This window comes from Idiotropiscis lumnitzeri, chromosome 20 (assembly GCF_059441095.1).
Source record: "Idiotropiscis lumnitzeri isolate Australia: NSW breed Sydney's pygmy pipehorse chromosome 20, RoL_Ilum_1.0, whole genome shotgun sequence".
NCBI lineage: Eukaryota > Metazoa > Chordata > Actinopteri > Syngnathiformes > Syngnathidae > Idiotropiscis > Idiotropiscis lumnitzeri.
In genome coordinates, this window is record NC_142410.1 from 5,559,987 (window position 1) to 5,576,286 (window position 16,300).

The 16,300-nt window shown below is 40.9% G+C and overlaps 2 protein-coding genes across 4 annotated transcripts; one reads left to right on the plus strand and one right to left on the minus strand.

Annotated features, from left to right (window-relative positions):
* The first annotated feature begins 50 nt into the window (after positions 1 to 50).
* Positions 51 to 9,530, plus strand: mms19 (MMS19 homolog, cytosolic iron-sulfur assembly component). The gene is made up of 31 exons (XM_088284814.1): positions 51 to 179; positions 593 to 641; positions 785 to 885; positions 1,559 to 1,644; positions 1,741 to 1,815; positions 1,957 to 2,026; positions 2,119 to 2,247; positions 2,328 to 2,389; positions 2,482 to 2,568; positions 2,660 to 2,734; positions 2,847 to 2,924; positions 3,045 to 3,183; positions 3,804 to 3,958; positions 4,042 to 4,120; positions 4,498 to 4,623; positions 4,701 to 4,782; positions 4,850 to 4,947; positions 5,223 to 5,375; positions 5,599 to 5,754; positions 5,835 to 5,934; positions 6,153 to 6,258; positions 6,392 to 6,463; positions 6,575 to 6,701; positions 6,781 to 6,887; positions 6,950 to 7,006; positions 7,167 to 7,353; positions 7,536 to 7,618; positions 7,701 to 7,865; positions 7,936 to 7,995; positions 8,662 to 8,762; positions 8,960 to 9,530. Exons 1-31 carry the CDS (start codon positions 92 to 94, stop codon positions 8,988 to 8,990), a joined length of 3,084 nt encoding a protein of 1,027 aa, XP_088140940.1. The 5' UTR covers positions 51 to 91; the 3' UTR covers positions 8,991 to 9,530.
* Positions 9,051 to 16,193, minus strand: zdhhc16b (zDHHC palmitoyltransferase 16b). 3 transcript variants are annotated; one of them, XM_088284817.1, is made up of 10 exons: positions 15,936 to 16,193; positions 14,369 to 14,672; positions 14,066 to 14,260; positions 12,800 to 12,888; positions 12,032 to 12,060; positions 11,813 to 11,946; positions 11,582 to 11,667; positions 11,387 to 11,510; positions 10,813 to 10,883; positions 9,051 to 10,414 (listed from the first exon to the last, which is right to left on the minus strand). In XM_088284817.1, the coding sequence occupies exons 2-10, from the start codon at positions 14,627 to 14,629 to the stop codon at positions 10,312 to 10,314; spliced, it is 1,092 nt and encodes a 363-aa protein (XP_088140943.1). In that variant the 5' UTR covers positions 14,630 to 14,672; positions 15,936 to 16,193; the 3' UTR covers positions 9,051 to 10,311. The 3 variants fall into 3 exon arrangements, with proteins under 3 accessions (XP_088140943.1, XP_088140942.1, XP_088140941.1); XM_088284816.1 differs by having other exon boundaries at positions 14,369 to 14,676; positions 15,936 to 16,192; XM_088284815.1 differs by lacking the exon at positions 15,936 to 16,193 and having other exon boundaries at positions 14,369 to 14,785.
* Between the last annotated feature and the right edge of the window lie 107 nt (positions 16,194 to 16,300).

Genomic DNA, 16,300 nt, shown 5'->3' on the forward strand with positions numbered 1-16,300 from the left:
TGCTTTTTACTCTTTTAAAGTCTAAAATCAACACTCAGATGTCGCACTTCTTGTTTTGCGCATGCGTGCACCAGTGGGGTGAAGAAGCACGATGGCTGAAGAAAGTGTCGTGCTGGTGTCACTGGTGGAGGAATTTATCTCGGGATTGCAAGACAGTAAAGCCAAAGATACAGCCGCAGGTGGATAAATACGTGACCAATTTGACTCTCTCTTGAATACTTTTTTGCCGCAATTTCCTTACGTGCGTGCGAATCAGCGTGCTGGTCAACGAGCTAACTTAGCGCCTCAACATCCTGTTTGGTTATCAAACCACAGCACTCAGTTTCATCATCTTCTGATTTATGTTCCTTCCAACATATGCGTAATAATTATGTATTTAACCCTACTGTCTTGGGCATTCTTAAAAAGTGGTTGTTACGTTGCGTGGCTACATGTTAACGGCACGTTACTTGCTAACATGTTGTCAACCAAATGAACTTTTGCCCTGCATGCTCCTGGCTAAAGTGAATGTGTGACCATTAGCGATCATTTAGGAATATTTGTGTACTGTCCTGTTTCTTTGTGTTTATACTTGTGTGTTTTTTGTTTCCAGGTCTCAAAAGTGGAGAGTTTACTGTTCTGCAGCTGATTGAAGCATTAGGGTGAGCTGTCACTACTTAATTAAGACAGCAGAACATAAACAAAAGTTTGATTACACTATTATGTTGCCCTTATTCTTCTGCAGTTTGGAAGCAACACAATGGAGTGCTACTGTAGTTTTATTGATTGTTTATATATTCTTTAGACCAAGTCTGACCAGTACTCAGCCTCAAACTCGAGCCAGAGGAGTCAAGCTGCTCTCCGAAGTGTTGCAGGAGTGCTACGAAGACCTCACTGAGAAAGAAGGTGTTCCTCCTCTTCATTCAGTTTTAAAAGACCGCAGTGCATGCAGACTTTTTCAGGTTGAGGTTGTGTTGCCCTCACAAGAACAAAACATCATAAACCAAGGACACACTGTTCTGATCCATTCAACAATTTAAGCAAGGTGGATTTATAACACATCGCCAATTCCACCATTAAAACTTAGATTTTTATTAGCACAATGTTAAGTCATACTCCTAATATTGGGTCAGTATCTCTCTCGAGTGCCATGAGAATTCATCAGAATAATGAAACGCTGAGGTCTCGTTGGCCTAACATTTGCACACATACCAGCACGATGAAAAGTTGAGGACGTCGTCTGCTTGCTAACAGACTCCTGTTGACTAGTGAAGGCACATCATGTGCTTTTTAAATGCTGACATTATCCAATATTATACACCCTGCTCTCATATTTTACTACTTGCGGTTAACTCAAAAAAAGGTGTCAGAGCTTAATCAATATTAATTTCTAACACCTGATACTTAATAAAATGAATATGCAGTTGTCACACATCTCTATATGTGCACTGTGACTGACTGGCGACCAGTTACGGGTATCGTCCACCTTTCATCTGAAACATTGTTGCACTATTTTAAAAACCATCAGTTTTATATTGTTCTTTTATTGTGCAAGATAACCGTGTCTGTGTCTCCTCAGTGGAAGTGCTTATAGCATTCTATGAAAACCGGCTGAAAGACCATTACATCATCACACCGCCTGTCTTACAAGGACTCAGAACTCTGGTGAGCTGGGAACTAAAAATTACTTTGTAGTATTTAAAAAAAGCCTATAAATAAAACACACCTAACTGATTTAATGTTTTTTTTCCTCTCCCACAGACACAATGCCCAAAATTGCCTTCAGGTACAACAGTTTCCATATTGAAATCTTTGTTTCAGGATGTTCATGTTCAGGTGAGTTTTTTTTTTTTTTTTTTTTATCCTTCCAAATTGTAGCTCTTTGACACATCATGAATGCTGATGGGCAAATATGTTCTAGTCATTCGCCAACCAAAACAAGAATTGTGTTTGAATACCTTGTGCGTTTTTCCGCAGTCGTTGCTGCTGGCTGACAGAGCGTGTGTCTATAAAATGCTCATTAACGTCATGGACACCAAAGAAGCCGGTAATAAAATTAATAATCCTAATGACCCATGAGAGTCCAGAATCATTTTCAGAATGCTGAGCATATTAAATTCCTTTTATCTCTGTCCACAGAACTGAAGGGCTTAGGAGCCGACTTTGTGTTTGGTTTTGTGCAATCGATGGATGGGGAGAGGGACCCTCGCAACCTCCTCCTGGCCTTCCAAATCGCCAAGAAGATCATCCACAGAGGTTACAATCTAGGTGAGAGCAGTGCACTTATAGAGGCAACAAGATGCTCATCTGTTCGGCATCGAGGTCATTTCCTCTGTTTGTTTGCGCAGGTAAATTTGCAGAGGAGCTTTTTGAGGTGACGTCCTGCTATTTCCCCATTGACTTTACCCCGGTGAGTTCTTGTTTATTCAGCTGCTTTTGGTGGTCAACTGATGAAAGCAGACATAATTAATGTTTTGATCTCAAAATAACATCCCATCTCAGCCCCCCAATGACCCTCACGGTATCACCAGAGATGAACTGATACAAGAACTGAGGCAAGTCCTCACGGGGACTCCTAAATTTGCTGAGGTTTGTCTACATTGTATTCAGAACTTCCACTTTGCTACACGCTCTCAGTCACCCAAAAAAAATAAAATAAAAATCTTTTTTTTTTTTCCAGTTTCTGTTGCCCCTCATCATCGAGAAGCTGGACTCGGACGTTCAGAGTGCAAAGCTGGACTCTCTTCAGACCCTTGTGAGAAATGTCATTTGCTCCCAAGAGCGTAATCGTTGCCTCTCAGAGGTCTCTTTTAGCGACGGGGCTGCTGTACCGTGTTGTTCATCTCTCCTCATTTCATGTTTTTGAGGCTGCTTGCGTGGCACTGTATGATCACAAGGACTTGGCAGATTTCCTTGAGGGACTTTGGGTGTCACTGCGCAGAGAGGTTTGTTGTAAAACAAAGTACAGTATTGTCTTATTTCGCATGACATTACCATTTTTGTTTCAAAAGCTTCACCCACATATTGTGATTATTTATATTGTTTTTTTTTTTTTTTCAATGCAGGTGTTCCAAACTTCGAGTGAAAAGATCGAGTCAGCTGGCCTCGCTTCGCTTACCGCCATTACTTCCTGTCTTTCTCGCTCGGTTCTAAACTCAGAATCTGAAGATGCCCTCGGCACCTTCCTGGATATGGTTCTCAACGGTGATTTATTCTGCTTTCTTACACTAACTCATAGGTTGCGTGATCAATGGATATTATCGATTAATTTGAGTTTATTACACATGGTTATATTTTTTCTTTTAATTAATTTATTTATTTATTTATTTTAAACAGGTTTTGTAATTCAAAGCTTGTCTTTGCTTATGTGCACGATTTACACTTGCACAAAGAACAAGTTGTCCTTGTAGCAACTATTAAAAAAAAAATAATACAATTAAAAAAAAGCAGCTAGTGCGTTTAATTCCCACTAAGAAACAAACACCATGACTGGAATCATTTTCAGTTGTACGAGGATTTGAATGAACTACATCGAGTTTGGCTTTACTCTTTGACAATTGACGTATGGACCAGCTGAGCCATCTAGTCGGATCATTTAAAACATTAATTTATCAAGTATTATGTGTTTTGACTAAAGGTTGTTTTTTTTTCCCCCAAGAGGAAGCACTTATTTCCACGTTATTCGTAAAGTAAAACAAATTATTTGTACAATTTCTATGGAAGTTGAAATAAGATTTTAAAAATAAATAAATAAGAGTTTTAAGTTGGGGAAACATCCCACAAACATATTTTTTTTTCTCAATGCGACTGTGACATTGTTCCAGACTGCAAGCATCACTTGAGCGAGCCTGACCTGAAGCTCGTGTGGCCCAGCGCGAAGTTACTCCAGGCTGCCTGCAGCGCTTCCAACAGGGCGAGTCACATCATCGTCGCAGCCGTCATGCCGGCGCTCATCGAGCAGTACAACAGCAAAAACCAGGTCGATGCTCCAACATGGTGCCTCCGTTTGGCCAATGCTGATTTTCGGCACATCACCTTGTTGTTGTTTTTTCCTTTGAGCAGTGTTCCCATAGACGAACATTATTGGAGGTGATGCAGCGGTTTATTCAGTCTGTAAAAAGCAGTGGATCGTCAGAAAACGGTGAGTGAGAGAACTTTCAGGGCATTATCTTTTCTTTTTTTTTTGTCTTAAATAATTAGCAATTTTGTTTTGTAAAATATTTTATATTCTACTATTTTCTACTTTTTTTTTATTTTATTATTATTATTATTGTTACTTAACTAGGTTCAAAACAGTTCGATAGATTTTCCAGAAAACTTAATAGAGGCTTGGGACACGATCTACATATTCAATTCTGGTGCAAATCCAAATGTTGATGCAGAAGATGGAAGTTATTTTCAAAATGTCTTCTGGAATGTAGGCCGCTAACAACTTCATTTCCATTCCACTTCTATGGTTATACCTAATCAACCTGTGAGCCTAACAGACAGTATCTCCTTGTTTGTGTGTCCCTTCAGAAGAGTTGGTGCTTTCGGGCATCTGCCCATCATTGTGTTGTGTCACCTTCGCTGCTCTCTCAGAGACGAACAGCAGCCTGCAGGTCACAGCCACGTCTGTGCTCATCTCACTGGCGCGACAAAAAGGTGAGATGAGGTGAAGTCTGATATTTCTCCCAATCACACTTGCTATGCATTCTCAAGGGAATGCTCGTCTTTTCTAGGTTTATTATCAAACTCTCAAATCGAGCTGGCTGTCGATCATTTGGCTCGACTGGTACTGTCAGACGAAGACGACGCAGTCAGGTCAGCTCGCTTTTTCCTTGTCATTTTCTCCCAACTTGCAAATGATGTTACAGTGTTCTCCTCTCAGTCTTGCTGTGGTGTCGTGTGCTGGAGGTTTAGCAGAACTGCACCCGACTGTTTTCATCACCGGCATGATCCCGAGGATAAAGAAAGTGATCTTTTCTGGTGAGACAACAAGTCAAGCCTACACACGCGGTTGTATGTATGTTACTGTTCCTAAAGATTTATTGTTATCCACCCTACAGTAATCCACCAGTTGAAACCATTAAGCTTGTCATTTTTAACCATTTAAGGCGAGTGTCATCCTGCCTGATTTTTTAATTTAATTTAATTTTTATTTATTTATTTATTTATTTATTGTGATATCTGTATTACAATATGCATAAAGCGTTGTTGCTATTAAGACAAACAAAATGCACTCGTGTTTGTTCCCCATGCAGAGTCGATGGAGCAAGATGGAGATTCCACGCAACTCGCGCTGCCTGCAGTGCGTCAGCGCTGTTTGTCCGTGTTGGCGGCAGTTTCAATCAAGCCGAGTGTTGCTCAGGAGAGCACGCCTGTCCTCTTGGACGTCCTCGGTGCCGCGCATTCTGGTGAGCGCCTCATACATTTTCCTGAGCCATGTAATTTGGAACTGCACCTAAACTTGTACATTTCAGAATGTAACCAAAACTTCAGGAAAAAAAAATGCACCTCTAAAATCACACACAACCTCATCCAAAATATATGTGAAATTTTATTCAGGCATCCCAACGTTGAACCGATTTTACTTTGGAACCAACTTGGAATATGAACGTGTCAATTTTCTTATTGCAGGCGAACTTGGTTTCTCATTAGAGGAGGCAGTGTTGGCGTGCAGCAGCTTGAAGACGATAGCCGAGCGAGTTGAAGACACCGAAGACTCCGGACGATGCTTCCATGATGTCATCATCCCGCGACTGCTTTCGCTAGCACTGCAAGCAGCACTTAAGGGTGTGCAATTATTATCCAACGGACCGTGAGGTGATGCCTTTTTAATAACATTTTATGTTTTTATTGTGCTGCCATTTTAGGCGAGAATTCATCTGTTCACCACAGTCCTCTGGCAGAGGAGGCGGTTCTGTCCACCATGGTTGCTGTCATCAGTACGGCTTGCTCCAGGCTGCAACCTGCGTTAGTACAGACACATTTTTGACAAGCCAAATGACACGGCGATCGGATAATCACACATTTAAAAATAAAAAAAGGAGCATTGTCTCCTTTGTGATTGACATGCATTGCAATGTTATGCAGACTCCCAAGTTTACCGTCAATGTTTATTTCCCGTCAGACATTGCTCACATGGTTTCTGTTTCCTGTTGTGGCCTCTCGTCTCGTCTTGTTATTTTTAGACTGGCGGGCCAGACGGCAGCGAGGTTTGTGTCGCTCTTCCTGGATGGTGACGTCTCCTTTTTGCCCGGCAACTCCTTCCCTTCACACGTCAAGTTGCTTGCAAATGTATGCGCAGGGTTTTGATTGGATTGTAATGGTGCGAAGTATCCGAATGTGTAATTGTTGAGCGGCCTGTTTGCTGTCATTGCTTGACTTGGTTATACCTCCTCGTGTCACTGTTTGTTTTTCTCGGAAGCAGCATGGGGACTCTTGGAGGCAGTCTCAGATGGTTTGTCTCCTGATGGGATGCGTGTGTTCGTTACCTCGCACCGTGAGTCTTATTCAAACCCTTTTTATGATTATTTTAACTTCCTGCAAAATGAACAAAAGTCAGAATGAGAACATGGCAACATCCCGTTCAATTTTTTTTCTGTATTTCTAGGTGGCTGTGCCCCAAATGGAGCGCCTGCTTTCAGAGCTGGAAGAGATGAGTTGCACCTGCAGCCACCTGATGTCATACACCTCCGCTGCCAAGTGTTTTGCTGGCCTGGTCAACAAGATCCCTCCAGGTTTGTTGATTAATTGCTTTTTTAGTCCTTAAACCCATGCAACTAAGAGTTTAAAAAAAAATTTAAAAAATCTCTTCAGGTGACTCTCTTGACGGTCTACTTCAAAAGACAATGACCAGAATCTTGAGTGAGCTGAACTCAGCCTCTTCGAGTGTCCGTTTGCAGTCATTCACCCTCATGACATGGGTAAGTCACTTCGCTGTAAATTGTCAGCTGAAAAATAGTACATATGTTGCTTGTGTCTCCAGGTTGCCAAGGCTCTGCTTCTTCGCTATCACCCAACATGCACAACACTGACTGACAAGGTAAAAAGCATTTTAGCATAAACGTTTTCACTTCTGCTTATCTACGGGTGGATTGACACGGCTTGGTTCATTTTATTTCTTATTTTTGCTCTCAAGTGACACAATTGAGATATGCATCATTGCAGTACACTGAAGCCAATTTATTTTCTCATCACGGAAGCTCTTCTCACTGCTCGATGATGCCGATCTGGGCCCCGTAGCGGCCGACGGCTTCTCGCTGCTCATGAGCGACTCAACGGGCGTTCTGAGCCGCGGTTGCCACGCAGACGTGCGCATCATGTATCGCCAACGCTTCTTCAGCGAGAACTCTGCCAAGCTGGTGCAAGGTTTCAACGCGGCTCCTCAAGGTGGACCTGCTAGAATTGTCGTACTTTTATTAAATGTAGTTGTTCTTATGATACTGAATTGCATTCAATGGCAACGGGAGCTGAGTTTCAAACCTCAAAAAAATAAAATTTCGCTAAGTGGCTTATGTGCTAACTACATACTGCCTTAATATTTTTTCCTGATTTGTGATTTTATCCTCCAGAGAAGAAACCAAACTACCTGAAAGCTCTGTCCAACATAGTCAACAAACTACCCAAACAAGTTCAAGTTACTGAACTACCAGCGGTGAGTCCACCAAAAAAAAAAAAAAAAAACTCCCCCTACTTGAAGTAGTGTGACTTTTAAAATACTTTTTGGTTGTATTCAGCTACTGTCGCTGTTGCTTGAGGCGCTAACGTATCCAGACCAAGGCGTCCAGCTGTCCACTCTGTCCTGCCTGGAGCCCGTCATCGCTGACCCACCACCGGCGCTCATCCAACAGTTGGAGGCTTTGATTAGCAGACTGCTGCCCCTCACGTCCGCTCCCACCATGGTTAGTAAGAAATAGCGTCGCCTAGACATGCACATGAGCCAGCTTTGCTCAACTGTGTGCTCGTTTGCAGAATGTCAAGATTGCGTCACTGCGGTGCGTCTACGCCCTTTCCCGCTTCCCTGCACATGAGGTGAAAATGAAGAATTTATGCTACGTTTTGTTTGATTCACTTTCTTTGACCTGTAAAGTTTTATTTATTTTTTTATGTCTTAAATCAGGGGTGGGCAAACTTTTTGATTGGCGGGCCACTATGGGTTCTAAAATTTGACAGATAGGCGGGACCGGGAGCAGATGGATTGAGTGTTTTGGTAACCTCACCTCATTGGAGAATAAAACTACATTTAATTTTAAATGAAAATGAACAAAAGCAATACAACAAAATATTGGTCTTTGACTCGCCACAGTATTTAGAAAATTAAGCATTAAGAAGGTTTATTCATTTAATTTTTTTCAAGTTCGGCGGGCCGGATTAAAATGTTTAAAGGGCCGCATGTGGCCCCCGGGCCGTAGTTTGCTCACGCCACGCCGGTCTTAAACGAACCTGTAAAATACATACATTTCACCTTTTGATTTGAAATACTGACATGCACTTTACTACAAAATTGTATATTACATATTATATTCTAAAATTTAAATGTGTACAGTGTTCAAACTTTTCCCCAGTGAGCTTTTTTTTTTTTTTCGTCACAGAGGCCATGGTGTTCTATTTCTATATGTCTAGTGTGAAACTAGCAGGGACTTTTCTGTCCAAACATGATGTCACAGCAAAAGTCTAAGCGTCAGTTTTAACTTGTAGGTGTTGCCATTTCGGGCCCGGGTGCTGCGGGCCTTGGCCAGACCTCTGGACGACAAGAAGAGAATGGTGAGGAGGGAGGCGGTTCAGGCGCGAGGCGAGTGGTAAGAGATTCAATTGAATTTTGTACAATTATACTTGATGGTCAGGAAATATTTCCATGGGATCATTGGGACTAAGAACTCGAACTATAACTTCTATTCCACTGTGTTCCCCTTTTAAAATTGGTGCAGAATGTTTCGAGCTGTTCTATTGGACGGACCAGTTTTCCCATTTCTTATCATGTCTGTCTTTCTTTAAGGTTCCTCTTGGGAAGTCCTGGAGGAAGGTGATTTTTATTTTTTTGTTAAAAATTTCTACCCAACACATTTGAAGAATAAAGACAGATGGAGTCCCACAATTATATGTTTATTGCGGATCTTTTTTTTTTTCCTACTAAAATGTTCTTTGTGACTTCTCATATTTTCATAAACGCATGATGATACATCTGGGCCGACCTCTGGAATGTCATAATTTAACATTTATTTGTCAATGTGTCTTCTGAAGAATGTAATGTAGTCCAGTGAACAGAGCCTTAAAGTATTTAATAATTCTACTTTTAAGATTATTTCGGATCATTGATGCCCCACATGACAGCATTTGAAGTAGAATGTGGCTCTAGTTAATAAACATGAATGAATGTGCGCACATTTTTAAATATGAGCCATCACATCACATGGACAGATGGACCATTTTTTTATAGCCTTAGTGTACATTGTTGCTTTATCTGTCTTGTTAAACATTGTACGCATTCAAGTTTATAACATATGAGCCATTTGTTTTAAAACCAATGAAATTAATTTAAAATGGCTAATAAATTCATTAAAACTTGACTATAATTGTGTGTGAAGCATTTTGTTTCATTTTTAGAAACAAAATCAAATTGCAGAGCAGTAGTGTTCTTCTTAAAAGGACAGCGATTAAACAGAGCACAGCTCATTTTTTGGGGGGAGTGGGCATGATATCACTCATAGTTGTGTGTCGGTTTCCATGACAACCACATATTGTACTAGAAAAAACTTGCAAAAGAAGTCCATATCAGAACAGTAATTCACAGTTTAAATAGTTGGTTGAAAAAGCAAACAAGGCACGGGATATTGCGCTATGTTGCCTCTTTAACCTCTTATTTGGCACCACAACTCATTTTCAAAAGATGGAGATATCAACATCACAACACACATACAAAACACTGTTTCCACATGTTATTTATATAACTCAGAAAAAGAACTATTTTTTTCTGTTGTTGTGAAAATCAATGTCCGGTTTCCCCACTACAAAGTGCCACACGTGCAAACGTTCTCAGTAGATTAACAGTGGTGTTTTTTAATACAAACCTGATAGACACTCAGTGGTCACATCATTAGGGACACCTGGAAAATGCATTCGTCTCAGAGTTAACGTTAGACAGGATCCACTGGGGGTCACTTTGGGAATCCGCATTAGGCACAAAGGTGGTCCAAAACGGACATGCAGCTCATTAATGTCAGGTTGCATCCACAGACTGAGCATGACACAGTGTTCCCAACCACCTCCGAGGAGCAAATGCTGACCAGCAACACCTTTTTCAAAATCTTCTCCATCGGCATGTCAGTGAGAACTTGAGGTGTGGATGGCTCAGATGGCCATGGGGTCTCTCTTGAAGAAGGTGCAATCCCACATGATGCCGTCTCCAGTGGGAAGATGACTCGAGGGCAGGAGGACACGTGTGAACCAGTGACTGGAAAACAAAATGAGCGGGTTTTCAGCGGGATGCAGTGCAGTTAGAGCACAATTATATATAAAACTTTTTTTTTTTTTAGAGTAGCTGTGTAGGATGAACCAATTTTTGGGGAACCTATTCGTTACTCACTAAAACTAATCATTTGCATGATTAATGTTATTACATTAGCGCCATCTGGTGGTATCCCTGTTGAAGTGAGTCGAGGAACTTAACTTCATTCTTAACTTCATTTTGATAAAGAAGTCTTTCCTTACAAAATTACACATTGAAGTTGTCCAATTGAAGCTTTCTAAGCAGCCGTGGACAAATGCAGCAATTGTGTCGTGTTCCATCAAATCTGTCATGTTGAATCACAATAGCACAGAGATGGTGAGAAAACATGCAACAGAACCCACTTGCGTGTCTCCACACCGAACAGCTTCTTCCAATTGTCCATCTTCCCGTGATGATACGGATTTTTGAACACCTGGAAACCAATCATACATTTAAATGAATGAATGCGAGTTCTGCAGACTCCACCAACGCTAGCGCTGGATAATTCATCGAAATGTAAATCTTGATTATGAGTTTCGCCTTTCACGACCTCAAAGACAAAAACTAATGTGCCAATGTCGTGAAGGTTTAACGCACACAACAAAAATAATTACATACTTTTCATATGCAAATACCAGCGATGCCATTTAAAAACCGCTAAAGTCAATGTAAAATCCCATTGACGTGTTAACTGCAAATTAGCATTGAGCTCATTCAAATTGTGTACTTTATGCATGCACACAGCACCACACTGCCCCCAAGAGGTCAACACATGCACAGCAGGAACAACATTTATATTCATTTATTGTGTAGTTGTTGAATAAATACTAAGTTTTAAAATCAATGAATACTCATTTTGTTAAATAATTAAATAATGAAAAAAATGGGTTTTTTTCCCCACAAATCGCCCAGCCCCACCCACCACTTTTTCCGTACCTTGCCCTGCTCTTTCAATCTTTTGCTCTCTTTACGGTTGATGTGGCGCTCCACGCTGGTCTCCCCTCGGCAGATGAGTGCGGCGTGCCACAGGGTCAGCCCTCCCAAGGCGACCGCCACAGAGCTGCGGGGAATCAGGTGGTCACGTACGATCATGACATCGCTGTTTACATGGCACACAAAGGCTGTCGTCACCTGGTCAACACCCAGAGAAAGATGATGCTCTTGTGGGCGGTCATCTCTGTAGACGTGTACGGCGGGGGAGGCGTCTGGTAGTAACTCTGAAGGACACAATTTATTGGATCATATTTATTAATCACCCATGTTTGTGAAGTAAACATTAACTTTCAGAGTGCAAATAAATTTGCCTCACCTCATTTCATAGGAATTTATTTACTAACATTCTTCTCTCAATCCAACCCTCACCTCGACGGCACTGTAGGCCTCCAGGAACATTTCTCTGCTGCTGACGCTGCAGTAGATGCAGCCCAAAGTCATGTAGAGGCAGAAGGAGAAGAAGTAGCGGTGGTTGAAATGGCCCACGCAGTTGTTGAGCCAAGCTGGAGGCGTGTTCAGTTCAACACATGAATATAAAACGAGCAGGGACACAGATGCGTTTGTATGCGACGCTTGTTACAAGGATACGACAGTGATGGTCCATCTTCAAGACACATCTGTAAAGCAAGCAAAGGCAACATGCCTGAAGAGCTGATATTATTACACAACACATCCTCCAGTTATTCAGCAGAACAATCAAACTCCGGAGGTGCTGTTTGAATACCTCTTTTGGTTTCTTTTTTCATTTACTGTGGCAAAAAGGAAGACTTGAATACTTGCTGATGAAGGATTGCTCACTAACAAAGAAATGAATACAGCATTCACACAGTTCTGGGTTGTTTATTGATTATGGTAATCAATAATAATTATAATATTAATAAAGGGGATCAAGTATTCCCCCCCCCCCCACTATTGTTGCAACTTTCTGCATGTCCAATCCAAGGTTATTATCGTTAAAAGAAAATGAGCAAAATAGCTAAAACTAAACTTTTTTTTTTTCTCTCTGTCAATGAATTTCATACATGAGCCTTTTGGGGTTGATTTTAATTAAATGACAGCTGAACTGTATGGCCAATTTGGTTATCTGTTTTTTTTACTTGTTTTTTTTTTAATATCTTTGTTGAGTTTTTATCACGCAATATATACTGTCACCTATTTTAATCTTGCATGTAAAAAATGCCTTAAAAATAATATAAAAAAACAAATCCAAAACCAACAATTTTAACAAAATAAAACTAATAAACAAACAAACAAAAAATGCTCCCCTTCACTGCATATATGACATAATTTTTTTTTTTTTGCTGACCATTATTGTTGATTTATCACAATGAAAATAATAGCATGTTGAGAGCTTACGTGTTGCAGATGCTGCAGTGGTGCGTCCTCGCTGGTTTCGGATTGATACATTTCTTACAAATGGACACAGAGGGAATATGGATATTGTCCTAAAAGAAATCAACCAAAATATATTTGCCAAGTCAGAATTGACGCCACGTAATTCAATACATGGCTAGAAAAATCAAGTGATTATTAATGACGACATCTGCCTCACAATTCTGAGTTTCGGGTTTTGAATTTTCCCATCTTTCTAATAGAAGACTCTAAATTGCCCTAAATGTGAATTTGAGTATTTATTCAATGACTCACTAGTGTTCAAAATCGTCCGAGTACTAGTGCACTATTTTATCCTCACTTTTAAGAAAATTCAACTCACTAGTAGAAACACTCAGGCGCACTAGGGACATTTTTTTCCCCCACTGCTGCCTTCCACATTTACTGCTACGAAGTTTCTGACGACTTGTAGAACAATTAGAGTGCACTAGTGGAAGGACTAGACTGCCCAAGTGGAAAAACTACTGTACACTTGTTGACATCGGCGCACTAGTACTACTACTGAAGCCATAAATGGTAACTAGTAGAATTGTACAATGCAACGAGTACTACTAGCAGGACATGGTTCTTCAGCTAGAACACAATCTGCCTAATTAGTAACATTGTTTTTCTACTAGTTCTACTACTAGAAGCAACGAGTGCACTTAATTGTACATATACCTGTTTGCTCTTTGTCCTCAATAGTAAGCCAACTCGGTGCACTAGTTTAACAACTAGGTCTTCTAATGATTTTTTTACACTACTGCATGCCATTTCTGAGCACTAGTAGCTTAACTAGGGCACACTCGTAGAACAACCACGTTATTAGTGAGGCGGGTGTACTCGAATTGGCATCTATGTGCTACTAATAGTAAGTTGTTGTCAACTAGTACATAGTTTTGCGTCATTAGTAACAAGCAACTAGTGTGTGCGAGACAATCTACTAGTCCTGAGGATTGTCATATAGTAGTTGAAAGTCAGTGGTGGAAAAAACGTCACTAGTAAGTCATTTTAATTGTGCGCCTTAGTCATTCTGCTAGTAAACTCAATTGTTTCAGTAATGTGAACAAAAAGCATACTAGGAAATTGACAATTCACTGCACTAGTAGGATATTGAATTAATGCTCAAAGATCTTGCCAGAGTCCCCTATTAAGGATTAATCTTAATAAGTCTCAACATCTTTGTGTTATTATTATTATTTACTATCATTATTTTTGTTGTTGTTGAAAAAAAGAGGACCACCAGGGTACCTTGGGTGGGTGTCCAGGGGAGGTGGTGGTGGCCTTGTAGTAGTGGAAGACAACCATGACCAGGAGCCAGTGGCCGTAGCACAGGTGCCAGACAATCCAAAGCACGGCGTAGGTGCCGAGGATTTTGGGTAGCACGTACAGATAGACAATGACTACCACCAAGGTCGTCAGCAGGATAACCAGAGTGACAAACACCTGGCAGATGAGAGATGTCATAGCGAGTAGTCATTTCAAGAAGTTGTACTTTCTTAGCTTTATTTACAAAGAAAACAAAATCCATATCAGTCAGAATCGAGGACCCACCACTCCAAACCAACGAGTCACATTGTCCACGATCCAGTACACGGGTTCGAAAGCGCAGTCGAGCATTGTGTCTGAGTTGGTGAGGCTGTTGAAGTAAAGAGACTTGAGCAACAGCTTGCTGTAGCTCCACAGCTCTCCAATTCCACCGCTGGGAAGCGTCTGCCCCCCCCTGCCTCGACCCCCTGTCTTTGGTCGGCACCATCCCAGCGCAAGTCGCATTGCCCGGGAGAGATGCCACCTCCAGCTGCTTCCCACGCGCATACCACCAACACCACCACCTCCTCCTCCTCCTTGCCCACACAACCTGCCTTTCAGACACACACAAACACACAGACACCCACACCAACAGTTAGAAACACAGGCGGCGTAAAAAAGAAGCTCCTCGTAGCGAAGCTGGACGACAAGTGACTTTTCCATGGTGGATGCTGGAGGACAAATAAGGAGCTTGCATCTGGGAAAGAACACTACTACCTGCCACATGTCAGTCAAGGAGAATGAAGACTTCCACCCATACAAATGAATTTAATAATTCACAGGGCCAAAACTAGTACACAGATGGAAAGTGGTAACGTAATATGTAGGAAACACAAAAGGGAATGTCTTAAGAAGGAAAAAAGGGGCCACCTGATCCTGGGCACATCATATGAGGATTGGGAGTATTGATTACATAGATAAGACTTTTTTTGTTGCTAATTAGGACACCATTAATTATGCCAGGCCAAGGAAAGTGGTTACCTGAAGACGCTGCACTTTGATTAAAACATGAATCTTGAATGAGGCCTTATTAGGGCATTTGTTTTCGTTGTACTCAAGTAGAAAAGTCAATTATCTCTCCCAAGAACGCATATGAAATGTCAGGGATGACAGCAATTTTACTCTGCACGTATGTATCAGTCCACTCATGTATTATTTTTTAAGCGGATGTGAAATATACTCTACTTTTTATAGTGCTTGTCCTCATTTGGGTTGAATGTAAACTCCAGCCTAACCCAAATAGGCCAAACACAAGAAAGAATTACAAAGAACTGGGACCCGACTGATTAATCGGTCAACAAATTAAATCGTCCAAATGGAAATTGACCTCTCACAATTTTATACACAACCAAAAGTCACGGTTTGTTTAAAAAAATAAATAAATATATAAATGCACAATGCAATTAAAATTTTTAAATTAAACGTAAATACGTTAAACATGACAAACTTTCAATTACTGGTAACAGCTGCCACTGGATATTTGTGTTGCATTGCATTTATATTCATCTCCAGCTCCTTTTGTTGTGTGCACTATACAACGTATGTTTTATGAGCAAATAGAAAACAACATATTTACAGTAGACAAACGCTATTTGCGAGGAATAGAGACCAGACCAGCATGCGATGAGTGATAATCTGTATCTAAATATTCTGCTCGTCATTCAGATGGCATGTTTGCTCTAGCATGCAACAACCTGCAATGGTTGGAGTGTTAGCCAAATGCTAGCTGCCTGCACACAACACCCTAAATCGCTTTGACTGAGCTCGATTATACACACATTAGACCACACTCCTAAATGTTCACATGCGTTACCTGCTCAGGTGAACTGTGTGGACATTTGGACAAAGTGACAGCCTTGCCGTCACGTCATATTTAGAGGATCCCCGAGCGTAACAGTTTTCACATCAGTACCAAAGCGCGTTGGTTTCAAAGATCGTCTATCTAACCAGTTGTACCACTCAAAATGGAAACCTGCAAAATATCCAGTTGAACTACCATACATTTTGTACACGAATCTCAATTCAAAGGAATGTTTAGCTGTTTTTGAGGTGTTCTGTTTGGTTCGTTCATTCTTTTTAGCTAAAACTAAATAACATGGCACAAAGATATTACCTGGTAATACATCTTCTTTTTAAGATTCTCTTTGACATTGTCTCGTGAGCGCTGTGTAATGTGGG